Source organism: Crocodylus porosus, unplaced genomic scaffold (assembly GCF_001723895.1).
Source record: "Crocodylus porosus isolate Cpor-Errol unplaced genomic scaffold, CroPor_comp1, whole genome shotgun sequence".
Classification (NCBI taxonomy): Eukaryota; Metazoa; Chordata; order Crocodylia; family Crocodylidae; genus Crocodylus; species Crocodylus porosus.
The window spans coordinates 93153606-93168051 of NW_017728906.1; the positions used below are offsets into that span (position 1 = coordinate 93153606).

At 40.8% G+C, this 14446-nt stretch overlaps 1 protein-coding gene across 2 annotated transcripts in view; it reads left to right on the plus strand.

Annotated features, from left to right (window-relative positions):
- The window catches only part of GRTP1 (growth hormone regulated TBC protein 1), a 67629-nt gene that overhangs the window by 13800 nt on the left and 39383 nt on the right, over nucleotides 1-14446 (plus strand). For both annotated transcript variants that reach the window (XM_019529626.1, XM_019529625.1), the window contains 2 exons: nucleotides 2770-2921; nucleotides 12678-12836. In XM_019529626.1, coding sequence (XP_019385171.1) covers nucleotides 2770-2921; nucleotides 12678-12836 — 311 coding nt within the window. The remainder of the gene's footprint in view (nucleotides 1-2769; nucleotides 2922-12677; nucleotides 12837-14446) is intronic.

The following is a 14446-nucleotide window of genomic DNA, read 5'->3' on the forward strand; positions in this document are numbered from 1 at the left end:
GGCTGGGCTGGTCCGGCGCGGCCCGGCCCGGCCCGGCCCGGTGCCGCCGGGCTCGGAAACCTCGGGGGTAGGGGGCAAAGCACGATTCGCCCTGCCCCCGCCCCCATGTATTTTGTGTGCCTGTATCTCTCATGTATGTCTCTGGACACCTGAGGTCCTGCAGCCACCTTTCCCCTCTGAGGAAGGGATACATACATACTTTAAGAAGAGACTAGACAAGCACCTGGCTGGGGTCGTTTGACCCCAGCCAGCTCTTTCCGGCCCAGGGCAGGGGTCAGACTCGATGATCTACTAAGGTCTCTTCCAAGCCTAACAATTGCTTTCCTTCCTTCTTTCTTGCTTGCCTTCTTTCTTTCCTACCACCTATCGATTTCTATGTGTGTGTGTGTATCCTTTTCTCAGAGGGGGGAAAAGTGGCTGTGGGATCCCAGGGCTTGGGTGTCCAGCCCTTGGAGGAGGCTGTATTTCCTGGCTGGGGACTAGACACTTCCCTAGTCTGGACTCCTCTAGCTGCAGCAGTTTCTGAGCAGGCAGAGAGGTGAGAGAGACACCCTAGAGACCGCTTCATAGGAGACCAGTTTTTGGGAGCAAGAACCTGGTGTCGGGCTGCCAGGGCAAGCTCCCTTGCCCTGTCCCTTCCAGAGGCACTGAGCTGCAGTCCTGGCATTGGCTGATGGGTTCTGTTTTATTTGGAAGAGCTTCAGGAGAGGCGGCTGAATGCTGGCAGACTTGCTCTCCTCTGTCATTCTCCACTGAGAGGCACAGCACACTTGTGTGTGACCCTATTCATAAACAGTATGGGGTACCCGGAAGGCTGCAGATAATAAATACAACAACGTGACACTTTGCTACAGTGAAACAGAGCCACTGTGAAAGCACCCTGTGAAACAGAGCTCAGAAGCCTGTTGCATTGGTGGAGGGGGGGAGCAGAGAGGCTCATGGGGGTCAGAAGCTCAGCAAGGGAGTGAGTGCCTAGAAATAATGACAGAGATTGCCTTAGCAGACAGAGAGCAAACTTGTGACTGGAAGTTTGGAGGCCGGATGAGGAAGCTTTGCCAGTGTCATTCTCTCCGTTTCCCATGTGTGACACGTTGGAACAAGGAATCTGTTACAGATAGAGTCAAATGGCTTTGACGCGTGCAGCCTCAGTTGAAAAGAATATCTTAAAATCTGGGACAGCCCTCCCCTGCCCTCCCTACAGGATTTCTGATCATGTCAAGGCTCTGAGGAGAAGAAATAATGCAATTTTTAAAAGAAAATGCATGGAGACTTCTGCTTCCCAGCAAGCAGACCGAGTTAGAAAATGAATCTGCATCCTCACCTCGCATAATTGGAATCTTAAACATGCATTTGTGTTGAAGTGTTAGTGCTGTTTTTAATTGTCACAATGCTGTACGTATGCTAAAGTTAATTATTATCCAGTTCAGGAATATAAAAAATAGTAATAGCTCCCCAAAAACCTTCTCTCCTCTAGTGAAGAACAAAATAGAAATAAGTGAGTCTGCAAACTGTACGGCTGGTTCTTGGTGTTTATGTCTGCTGTAATGCTGCTTTGGCCCAGCCTCTTGTCTCCTATCAAGTAGTCAGGATACAGTTAAAAAGATGATCTTTCTTACTGCCAGTTCAGTGAATTCAGATGCTAGATGCTACTTTTTCTGACCCATTGGTGAAGAGGTTCATGGAGTCAGAATCACCTGTACTGTCCTTACTGGAGGTGGCCCAGATGTAACCAAGAGCCACATTTTTCTTTATAGAGCTGGAATTTAGCTCTTGATATTATGAAGTTTCTTTCTGCATGGATAAACTTCTGTGTCCTCTGAAAGCCCCACTGAGTTCAGGGAAGCTTTGTGGTTGTGTTCTCTTATGCAAAACGCATCTTGAAGAATTGGGGTCATCAATGTAATTAATTTTTCTTGATACAAGTAAAATAATAATAATGGAAAAAATATTTTTGACTCAGAATCCAAACCACTCTTAAATTACAGTTCTTCAGTACTAATTGGAACAAAAATAGTAGTAATTGCTATAAATAAAATGAATGTATCTGATATCACATGCACACGTACATACACATGGTAGGACAGGACACCTTAGGGACACTAGTTCAGAGAAGCAGGAACTTTTGTATTTCATCCCATGCAATGAAAGGACAATGCAGAGGATCTGTTGGAGAGGGTAGTAAAGACTGCTGCTATACAGTGGCTTTTCTAGCTACTGAACTTTGAAGAGAGCTATGTAATTTTGTCACATTGTTACAAAAAATAGCACCTTCTAAAGGTCATTCTTGTAATTGAATACATTTCTACAGGCTTCCCCCCTACCCCCCAGTGCAGAACTGTCTTTGTGGAAAAACTAATATATTGCAACATTGAACCAGACAGGCTTGCCCTTGTAGCACCTACTGCTGCTTTTTTTTTTTTTTTAATGGCCTGTCATTCTCTCCACCCATGAATAAAAACTTTTTATTTTTAAATTGGCATGATTTAAATCATTTTTCTACAAAACGCATCTTCCTCTCTGAACCTTCATAGCAAAACCAAAAGCAGTGAAGGCAGAGATTGACCATAAATTGCATACATTCCAGTTGTTCATTTTAGCAGTTATGATGTAGCAGGGAGCTGGTAGGAATGTGTTGATTTTATTTTCCTGAGTTACTTTGTAGAACTTATAACTCACCTATAAGTTAGTATTAATAAAGTATACTTGCATATTTTGAATTGTGAATTTGGAAAAAAAATAAGCATAACAATAACTTCTCTTACATTGCAGAGTTGATTCCTATGGGTTTGAAAGGCCAGAAGATTTTGATTATGTGACATACGAAGAATTCTTTTCCAGGTATCTTGTGATACTCACTAGGCGGGCAATAAAGTGGTCCAAGCTTCTAAAGAGAAAGAATAGTATACAGAAAAATTTAAAAGGTGAGTTGCAAGCTGAATGATTCACATTTAGCTCCGATAAACTGCAATTTGGGGAGTAGACTTTAAGTTTAAATTGGTTCATGGTTAAGAATGCTTAATTCTACCCATCTTTCTGCTTAAAGTAATAGTACACAGAGCATTTAGTAATAACACATCAACAAATGTACTGTGGTTTTAGAAATAATCAACTTGATTTTAAGTTCTTAAGGGAGTCATCCTGCTTGATATGCATCATGATATTAAACTTTGTATCCATAAGCAAGATGGATTATACCTGTGCGAGACCAGAATTTTACTGTTGTCTACTTTTTTGTTGTCTACTATTCTGTGCTTGCTCCTGCTGAGATATGCCATACAGTTTGGTGCAATAGAAAGTGTGAAGAGGTAAAGCTTAGGTGCAAGGATAGATGGGGAGTTTGTGTTTGAAGAAATCAGCTGACTTCTCTGAACATTCCCATGGTACCACTTGGCCACTCTGCATGTACTAACTCCAGTCTTAGCAGCAGCTTAGCTGTCTCAGTGCAGGCATGTTTATTAGCTGTAGCAAAAGCTGGGTGAATGGCTGTATTGCTGCCTCTTCCTCAGCTAGAACTAGTGTCTTCCCTATGCCTAGCAGCAGGACTATGACGGGAAGAGGGGACTGCATGGGCTTGGGAGTAGGAGACACTGAATGTGGGGTGGCAGGAGGGCTATAGGGTAAGTAGGATTTGGGAATGCATAGGAGGCTGGAAATGGGCCAGGGGATCAAAAAAAAAAAGGGTGAGAACCACTGGTATAGAAGAGTCTAGGGTGTCCCAGACTGTATTCATAGAGTGTATCCAGATGAGCATGGGCATGTGGTATGTGGTGCTGCAGACAAGTCGTATACACTGCACATGCAGGCATTCCCTGCACTGCTACCTAGCACTGAGGGAGAGGGAGGGTTTGACCCCAGGAAATCCTGGAGTCAAAAAAGCTCATGCTAAAAAAAAAAAAAAAGGGCAGGTTATGTGGCAGCAGCAGATGCTGTCCAAAACAAGCCACATGCCAGGTGCTGAGTAGGCTTTCTGCTGCAGGAGCACCAGGGCTGCAATTCCAGGAAGCCCCCAGGACCTCAGGTAAGGCTGTTTGGGTGCTGGCCTCCAGCCTCCCCTACCCCACTTGGGGTAAACTGCCACACACCAGAGTGCACATGGCACAAGCATTCCCCAGGGACAAGTAGTAGCAGCACAAGGTGTGTCACTGCTACTTGTCCCTGAGAAATGCATTTCCTGCTCATGGGGGTGTATCATTAGGTTTGTCATTGATTCCTGTCTGTGACTCCTTGCAAAATGCTTTAGCTTCCTTTTCCATTTTTATCCCCTCTATGAAATGAGTTTAAAGCTAAAAGGTATTATGTATGTGCTAAGACCCAATACTACTTTTTATTTTATTTAGAAAATGTTTAATATTAACTTAGGAACTGGATGCAAAGACTCAGGGAGATAATGGGACTTTTAATAGGTAGTTTAGGAATCAGGAAAGCGTTTAGTGGTAGCTCAGTATGTAGATGTGTAGGTGAGAAGGTGGAAGCTGCATGTTCTCTTCCTTTCCATGTTGAATTTTTTCCATGTAAACTTCTAAATTTCCCCATTTGCTCTTATTGATGTATCCAGTTTGTCTGCTCCAGGTATCCTGTTTGAATACCTGTTTGAGCACCACTTACGAGAGCTCCAAAAGGACATTAAATATTTTCCGTTTTACTTGTATCTTCTTTAAGAGCTGCTAGGTATACCTGAATCCTCGAAGGTGTGCTTCAGAACTAGGCTGTGCTTGGTTTTTCTGAGAGTTTGTTGCAGTAGCAAGAGTAGGTTGGTTAGCACTGAGAGACAGGTATATGCATGTTAGGACAAAGAAACTGTACAACTTTGAAACTGAAGAACACTGGTAGGCTTGGATCAAATATTGCACGTGTGTTTGCTCGCATACTTGCTCCCTTCCCGCTCTTCCGATCTCCCCCCCGCAACCTTTTGTCAATTTAAATAAGTGTTCTTTTAAGTGTTTGAATTTAATACAGGGGTAACTGAAATGATATTGATTTTTAATGAGATTTAGGCTTATGCAGAGTTCAGAGGAAAATACCTTTAACTTTTAAGGCTACTTCTTTGTTTTTGTAAAATGTGGAAATTCTTAATGTTAAATTTTAGTATTTCCTGTTACATGGTAGAGTGTTTTCTCTTTGTGCTGAGTCTTGTCCCATTCATATTAGTTTTCCAGAAATTAACTTCCTAGTTTTGCAATGTAGGCTTCTCTTTCAATTACGTTCCTAGATGCAGTGGGGATGAGCATGGTTTATATATGCCCTTCTTTCATCTTTTTCTCATGTAAACTGCAGCAAGCTCACTCAGACTCTTCTTGAGGCAGTATGGGTCACAGCAAGCACATATTATTACAACAAATCTTGCATATTGTATTGTCCAGCATTATTTCCCACCTTTGGTAATTTTAGGATATCAGAACAGAAAAGTGGCAGATTACTTTTAATCTGTAAACTACAGATGTGTTGTTTTAAATAGCAGTTTCTAGGTATTTGTACAAGGATCAATTATGTCTGTGGTGTATTCCTACCCTCAAGACAGAAACATGCAAGTCAGGAGTTGGCAGCCTACAGTCCATGGAGTTGTCAGATCTGGCCCACAAACACATGTTTTTAGTGGCATTCAGTCACAGATGGGGACCAGCAGCAGGTGCTCTTCCTGTGCTACCCTGGGAATGAGCACTGGCAGTGGCCAAGTCATAGCACCTACCCAAACTCCTATCTCTGACATAGGGTGGATTATTCCAGCCTGGAGCCAGAAGAGGCTGCCTACCTCTGATGTAAGTAGTTAGCATAGGGGTTGGCAATGTTTTTGAGCAGAGTGCCAAAAACACCAGCAACCTTGATTTGTAAGATGTTGGTATGGCAGGGGAGCCCAATCCATGTTGTGGCAGTTCAGCCCTTGCCCCTTCCCTGCTGTTCACTTCATGCTGTGCGTGCCAAACAAAATGCCTTTGCATACCACACTCAGGGACCTGTACCAGGGGTTGCCTACCCCTGAGTTAGCAGTTTGTATGGATGGCCTTATATTGAAGTATTGCTTTTTTCATTGGAATGCAAACTGGAAAATCCATCTTTTAATGCTCTGAATGCCAGTGAGCTGCTCTAATTGAGATAGCTCATGCTTCAGTGTTAGTCTGATACTTAATTTTGTTTCCCTGGTGTTCTAGGAGACTGAACTGCTGATCCCAATAATTTCTCTTCCAACTGTAAACTGATCCCAGACTTGTGGCAAGAGGTGCGTTTAATTTACAGTGCTTCCTTAGACTTCCCCTGAGAACCTACACAGTCTACAACCTCCTTTTCCTAAATCACTGGTGAGATGTGGGGTCCTATCAGGACACAATGTGATCACCATCACCAGACCTCAAAGACTACTCTGCGTATGATCTTTTTAGCTTTACACCCATTTGTCCTCGGGCCCTAAAATAATCTCATAATTCCTTTGATTTCTGCCAGGATGAGCAGGAAGGAGGTATGACCTGTGATGCATGTTCCTAGCTAGGAAATGTGACGCATTCATGTGGTGATCTGTTGCATGTGGCTGCCTCGTGTCTGAGATTACACATGTACATACATGCTTTTGTTCTGCATGCCAGAAAAATAATTTACCTGTTTTAACCACAGTGGCAAAGTCCCATCTCCTGTTAGTGTTGATCATAAAGTTTGAGAGAGGAAAGTGTTATTAGTTTTGAGCATCATTTTGTTCGCTTGTTGTTCTTTATCCAGTTCATCATGTTGTCGTAGCTATTTCAGCCCTGCTGTCTTATTTGCATTTGTTCTCTATCTTTAGTTTTCTTCTTTGTCTTTTTCATGTGCACAGATCCCACTGTTAGTTCTTTTTCCCCCCCCCCATGACTCGATTGTTGTGATTTAGTTCTGCTTTGACCTGTTCAGCAGCTGTGGGAGCTGTGCTTTCTTTGCAGTGTTGCGAAGTCAGCTTGCTGCTTTTATGCACACTTACAGGTGGGCAACAAGCACCAATAGTGCAATTATGGAGCCTGATGAGGCCCTTTAAAGTATTCCAGTTCCCATGTGGCCTATGAATATTTAGGAAATTCAAGTTATTGCCTTGTTGCCAGAAATTCCTGGTAACAAGAGGTAATTACTGTAAACCTTATCAGCCTCTGGCTGCTTGCAAATACTGTGCGTTGTACTTTGGAAGAAAGTCTGTTGTGGTTTGTGAGCACAAAACCATATTTGTGAGACCAGGCTTGTCAGTCTGCCACTCATCAGAAATGCCCTAGCAAAGGCTGAATGAATGCATAAGCTTTTCCCATTCAATGCTAACTTGTAGCTTGTTGACTAGACTGGATGTTCTTAGAAGACAAAGTTTTCATTTGTCCTTTAACTTCTAAGTACATGGAAATAACTTTCATGGTCACGCACATCAAAGAAAATAAAGCTGTATAGTCCAAACCACTCTTTAAAATGCATTGACTTTTGTTTACAGTGCCACTTATCTATCCTCAAGAATTGAATGAGAAAGTGATATACAATAGTTGTATTATTTTAAGTTGCATTGAGGCTATAGAATAAACCATTTATACTCTCTAATAAATGTGCTACTGCTAAGTGTTTATCTATACCATCTTCAGATAGATTCATAACTTCAGCTTTTATTGTTGTCTTGGATTGTTTTTCCTGAAATGTATTACTTTTGGTATTTATTTTTTATTTCTGCCTTTTTTTTTCTTTGAGCCCGTTAAACTCTCAACTATAATTACATTTTTAGTTTTTCCACTCTTTCTGTACTCTGAAACATACCTTTAAGCTTCCAACTTTTTTCAAGGGTAGTAGACTAGTTCCAGCACTTTAAAAAAAGAGGGAAAAAAGATGGTATTGGAAACTGAAACAACTGGAGCATTCTTGGTTTTGATTACAAAGGGTGGGGTGAGAGAGGCGTGGTGGAGGGCAAGAGGAAGGAAGATGTTTTAGAGAAAATATAAACTATTTTCCATCTTGTGCTTGGCCATAATTGGAATGCCAAGTGTATACAAGGCCAACTTTTGCTTCTTCTGTGATGTATTAATAATGAAATAAGCAACTCTTTTAACTCCTTATTCTGGTCTTCTGGTTTCATCTCTGTTTTAGCCTTTATTTCTCAAGGGTGCTAGTGTTCTCAACACTTACGTTGTGATTTTTAAATGTAGAAATACTTTGCAAATATAAAATACTGCATAAGAGAACTTTAATAATATTTTTGGATTTTTTTTTTTGTTATGCATTTAATGAAGTTTTCACATGACTGCCTAAAACCACATCCTAGGGAGATAATATTTGTGGAAGAGCATGACCAGAAGAAGTGAAGTGAAGTTTTTATCATTAAAGGAAGAGTGCCAAGTTAGAAATCACGTTGTTTTTTTTTTATTGCTCTTATTAGAAATAATGTCCAATATTTGAGAGACAGTATTTTCTGTATTTTTTTTTCTAATTTTTCTTGCTTTGACTATATGCAAAGTGCTCTTAAGCACTCACTTTCCTCCATTAGTTGGGCAAATCTTTCGTGGTATTAAACAGAGGAAAATATATGAACATAAATTGATAAATGTGACTTGAAATTCCCAAAAAACTGACATCAGAATCCAGAAGCAAATGCAGTGGAACAATTGTGTTTGTTTGGTTAAATTGTCTACATTCCAGGTTGGGTAGTGCCTTTTCACTCACATTACACAAGCAGGTTTTTCCTGGTCAGACACAGATACAAATTGAGGTTGCGTGTACTTCTGACCCTTCAAATGCCTCCTTCTTTGCAGTCAGTGGGGCTTGCCCATGTAGCATTCCTTTTGGGATCAAGACCTTAATTTGCTTGCTAGGTCAAGTGAAGGAAAAAAGTATGATGTGAAGTGTAACTTCTTCTGGAAAAAAAACCCCCAGCATTACACATTGGAACTGCTTACGGTTCCTCTCTGAAATATTTTATGCTTTTCTTTCTCAAGGCTGGGAGGTTAACTGGCTGTAGCTATCTGCTTTACTGTAGGAAACTATGTTGTCAAAAATTGCAACTGAACTCTGTTCTTCAAAATGTGCGCCATTTCTGTGGGCAGGGATGATTGCTCTGGGATGATGATTCTGACTTTGTTTTAAAATCTACCTCAGCAGGAGCTATAGTGAGGGAGGCAGCACTGTGTAAAGGCTCTGAGGTGCAGTTTTAACATTTGGTAGACTTTCAGAATCCATGGTCTTGCTAGCTGCAAAAGGCTGAATCGTTTTAGAATAAACCTTTAAGCAAAAAGCATTACATTAGTTGCACTTAATCCAAATAATCTTCCAACTTGGGTGGTATGAATACAGGGGCATTCATAGGTTCATCCATATATATGTGCCTCCTGGCCTAAGTGGGATTAGTCTCTGAAACCCAGGTAATATAGATGTGTATCTATAGTGTTTCTCCAGCTGAAACTGGTTGATATGAGCTGCTTTTTCACTTAACCTAAATGAAGAAGTGGTTAATTGCCCTTTTGATTAGTAAAACCTAAAGCAAATAGAGGCCACTACCCAAAATGCAGATCTTCATGGTAAACTGGAACAGAAACTGTCATGGGGCAGGGGGTCCAGGTGCTGATATAGCAAATATGGAGACTGACCTGAATTAGTGGAGTTGTGTATGTCTGTGGGGAAAAAACACCAAAAAGCTGGAGCAAAAGAGCCATTGCCACAGTTGAGCCAAGCTCTGGGAATGTCAACCCACTAGAAAGCTGAGAGAAAATACTTCTAAACTAAGTACTGACTACATACTCATAACTTGAAGAAGATCTTGATCCACTGGAACAATGCATGCATGGAGGAGAGGACTCCTGGAGGAGTTAAAATTTTCCAAAAAGAAGAACCTGATGTTTGAATTGTGTAACTGAAAAATAATTGGCCAAGTATACATGGTATTCCCTCAGGATGTCCCAGCTGGAAAGCTTGTAGTTTTAAATGTGTAATATTTAAGTGGTGGGAGGAGGAAACAGGGGTGTGATTTGAACAGTTGCATTCAGAGGGGGAGATGTTTTGCAGGTGTCATGCTTTATAAAACAACAGTTGGATATTTCAAGAAACTTAGCCAACCCAAGGAAGGAAAGGTAAACTAGGCAGGATGTAGGAAGTCCAATACTTGGGCTGGTGCTGCCTAAGATTAAGAGATCCTCTATGGAGCAATATCTTAAGGGTGCACAAGATGATCACATTGCTATTCATGAGATTTGGCCTCTGCCTGAGAGACCAAGAAAGCTTCTCCAAGAAAGAACCTATGGCAGTCACAGTTGCCATTCTTCACCAGACTCGGGTTTCCAGGTCAAGGACATAACTTTTAATTCAGAAGCTTTCAGCAGCCTGACAGGTTTTCAAATCCACAAAAATCCACTATGATGGCACATCCATGATCTGCTTGAATGGTGGAAAGGTTTGTTAGACTAGGAATTCAGTTCTCTACCTTTGTAGAATGTTGTCAAAGGAATGGGAACCAAGTTATCATATAGTTTTTGCTAGTTTAAAAAGTAAAAAGCATAACTTAATGCTTCATATGTTTGGGCAAGCTAATGACCCCTGCAAACACCTTCTATTCCTGGGGAGGCCCAGTAAGATTTGGATTGTAGAAACCTTATAATACAAACTTGGAAAAGCTTATGCTTCCAGTGGGGAAAATATGAGGATAGCACCTGATAATATTAAGATGCTGATGTGAGGTCAAATGAGAACTTTTTAAAGAAGTGATCTGGCTTGGTTCCATGCTTCAGGAGATAGAAGGTGGGAGTACTAAATTGGATAAACCCATGAGAGACCCTATATAGCACTGACCCAGATACACCATGATGTTGCATAGGATACTTACTGTTAGGTTCCTAGCTGGGCTCCAGTGACTCTTGGGGAAGATGCAGGGGGACAGGGTTTTATTATGGCTTGAATATGAATTGCCCATTAGAACAGAACGAGCCAGGTCTGTCCTAGCCAGCAGATTCCACTGAAGGGCCAAGCATTCCTGAAGGGTTAATTGAAAGAAGCTCTCCTTTTGGATGGTGGGAAGGAAATCAGGTGGGGGAAAGAAAGCACTAAGGAGATTAGATGGGTGGCAAGGTGGAACATGAGCTGTCACGCAGGTGAGCAGTTTTCTCGGGACTAGAACAAATATAGAGGCTGTGCCATTGGTGAAACAGTTCATGTCTTGTTGGGGTTAGTGATATGTAACTGTGCTAACAGGTATTCTAGTAGGGCCCTACTGTGAAACAACTCTTGAGCAATGCAGAGTAACTGGAACAGTAGCTGGTAAGTTGTTACTAGCTCAACTGTTGCCAATATTTGAGCTTCATTTTCCCCTCTCTCTTTTATTGGCCAGGTAGCCTGTGCTTCATGCATGGTTTTAAATTGTGCTAGAAACTTTTGCATGTGTATGGCTTAGGGAAAAACTTGAAATACATTTCATACTAATGCCACAGTAAAAATTCCCCTGCTATGTCCATTGTCTCTTGTTTGATTCCTGTTGTTGTGGGGGGAAATGGGACATTGTACATTCTTTGAAAATAGAGTTGCATCAAAGACATAACCGACTTCACCAATTTCTCCTTCTTACTGGAACAACCTATGAGACCCCAAGCTTTTGGTTAATGGCTTAAAAGGGGTGGCAGTATGCTAGGGATACTACCTCAGAGTGGCAGGCATTTGTGATTATTAACATACCTTTCCTTGGAGGCAATTACTTTAGCTGTTATTAGGATAATACTTCTTCCTGCAGTCTTGTATCCAGCTGCTCATGCTGAGGTGTCTGTTAATAAGATAGGACTCAGAGAAGCGATATTAAAAGGATATGGTCACAGTTTAATTCTACAACTTGACATAAATTAATATCATAAATCTCTGGGTAGAAAAAATAATGGGTCCTTAGCTGTCATGATGAAAATAAGTAGTTTCTCTCTCCTTTTTTTGACTCTCTTTAAGAGACTCTTTCAGACAACAGCTGCAAGTCCTAAGGGACTGAATAGCACACACTGGACTCGTTCTTTTTATGCTGCCGAAGTCAGTAGTACTGACAGCTAACCTCTAAACCCTAATCTAAAAGTTACACTAATCTCCCCAGTGAGGTTAGTGCATGTCCCATGCAAACAAAATACCGTGGACTGTCAAGCTCCATTATAAATTTTGGAAAGGGGAAAATACTGAGTTAAAAAGGAACAACTCTGTAATTAATAAAAAAGGACAGAGACTACTGGGAACATTTTTCAAATATGCATCCAAGAAAATTTTGTAATAAAAAGAAGGGGAAATGCTGTCATCCTAATTTTGGGGCAGTGTGTATTATTAAATTAAATAATTTAATAATTAAATTAACAGTAGTTTGTTCTTGTTATAATATGCATACACTAAACCAGTAAGAATTTGGCCAGTGCTATGACAGTTCTGTGGAGGTACTAGCAATTATTACCAGTGGCTCATGAAGGTCTTTTTGAGGAAGGTTTGGTGCTTTCAGTTCTGTTTGCATAGGAACTTCTTTTATTCTGGGTGTATTTTTTGCCAGTGGAATTTGCTGCATACTCGGTAAGTAAATCTAAATGTGTCTCCTGGGTTTTGGCCTCCTGTATGGACACGGTAACTCTGAAATTAATAAAGGTTCTCAATTTGAGATACTAGAGGATCTCAATTTCCTTCTGACTGTCTCCCAAAAAGTTGTCTTTTTTTTTTTTGATAAAGGTACTGAAAATAACTTCTGGTTTGTTGCTTTCCAGTGAAGAGATATATCAGGAAAGGTATTCCCAATGAACACCGCGCACTGATCTGGATGGTTGTAAGTGGAGCCCAGGCCAACATGGAACAAAACCCTGGATACTATCATAAACTACTTGAAGGAGAGAAAAATGACAAGCTCTTGGAAGCGATCAGAACAGGTTGTTATATATTAATGATACTTAGTTATTGGTTGTATAAGATCTCGCAGTAAAACTGTGTTTCTGTAAATAGTGAGTAGTGGCTTAGTAATATGTAATTGCTGAATTATAGCTCTTTCCAATGGCAAATGGATGAGTAGAAGGGGGGAGGAGTATATTGATCATTCTTGATTATACTATGCAGTATTTCTGAAACCAGTGATGTCTTCATAGTGGTCAAATGGTTAATGACAGAATTTTTTTGAAATTCCATTGGCATAATTCCATTACTTTCTTGTGTACCATCATCCTCAATGTCAGTGTAGTTCTAGGACTCGTCATTAAGATAACAAGTCTAGGAGCTCTTTGCCGGCTGACTGCCTGTCTCCCCCTCCCCCCCCAAATGCCCTCTCATCCTCACTCCTGATCAGGTGCTTTAAGTTATGGCCATGCCAGATTTTATTTTATAATTGGCCAGTTACCTAAAACTTTCTAAACAACCCCCAAAACAACAACAAAAAAGCCTTGTCCTCAGTAAAGTAATTTTGTTTTCAAATATTTGTTCAAAGCCAATTGGTTGCTATAATAACTTGTGGGAGTTTGGGATCACAAACCTCAGTTAGACATTTTGGGGAAAATAAGTTTCAGAAAGGAAAGCCAGGCCAGAAATCCTCTGATTCCAGTTCTCCATGCTGAAATGCAAGCAGCAGAGTGGCAGTTTATGAGTGTAGAGGGAACACCAAACATGACTGACTGTCAATCTCACCAGTGGCTTAAAAGAAAAAACCAACGAACCCAGTCCTCTCACAGAGGCCAGCTCCTGGACTTTATTTCCTCTGTAATATTTTGCAGTAAAACCAGGGATTGCAGTAGTTGATTATCTGGGAAGGGCATTCTGTGAAATAAAACATTGTAGGTGGAGACAGAAAATATAGTAGGAGGGATGGGGTAACACAAAGAAGTCACAGGGAGCAGTAAGAATTCTAGGGATCCAGTGGATGGTGACTTGGGGAGAATGATGTTGTAAGAGAAAACAGTAAATGGGAGGTCAGCGGAGTTAGAAAATAAAGGGTAGCCCAAGCATTTGAGAGCTGGTAGAAGAAAATATGAACAAATTGAGATGCGTGCAACTTGTAGTCAGTAAAACTATGTCTGGTCTACTCTTTAGAAGCATATTTGGTTTTGAATGATTGTCATTTCACTGCAGGGTGATACCTGATTTTATTTGCAGCCATTTGGTATGTTCCAGCTTTGTGCTGAAGATTTGTAATGTTGTGGTAGGTTGTTAAATAAATAAATAAACAACCCAGAATCTTGTTAATACTTGTTTTGCAAAACCTCCTCAAATCTTCTGACAGTTATATCCCATAGATGGGTAAGTACTAAGTTGTTATAAATAATGCCAATAAGACAGGAAGGAAAAAGCAGAATTCTCCAGTTAATTCTTAATCATTACTGGAACTAAAAAGTTGCTTCTGTGGGGAAAAAACAAAAATGTGTTTTATTTTAAAACATTATGCTTAAAATTCAAAGTAGATTTTAGGTCCAAAGAGGTGATCCTCCCCCTCTATGCGGCACTGGTCAGGCCGCAGCTGGAGTATTGCGTCTAGTTCTGGGCGCCACACTTCAAG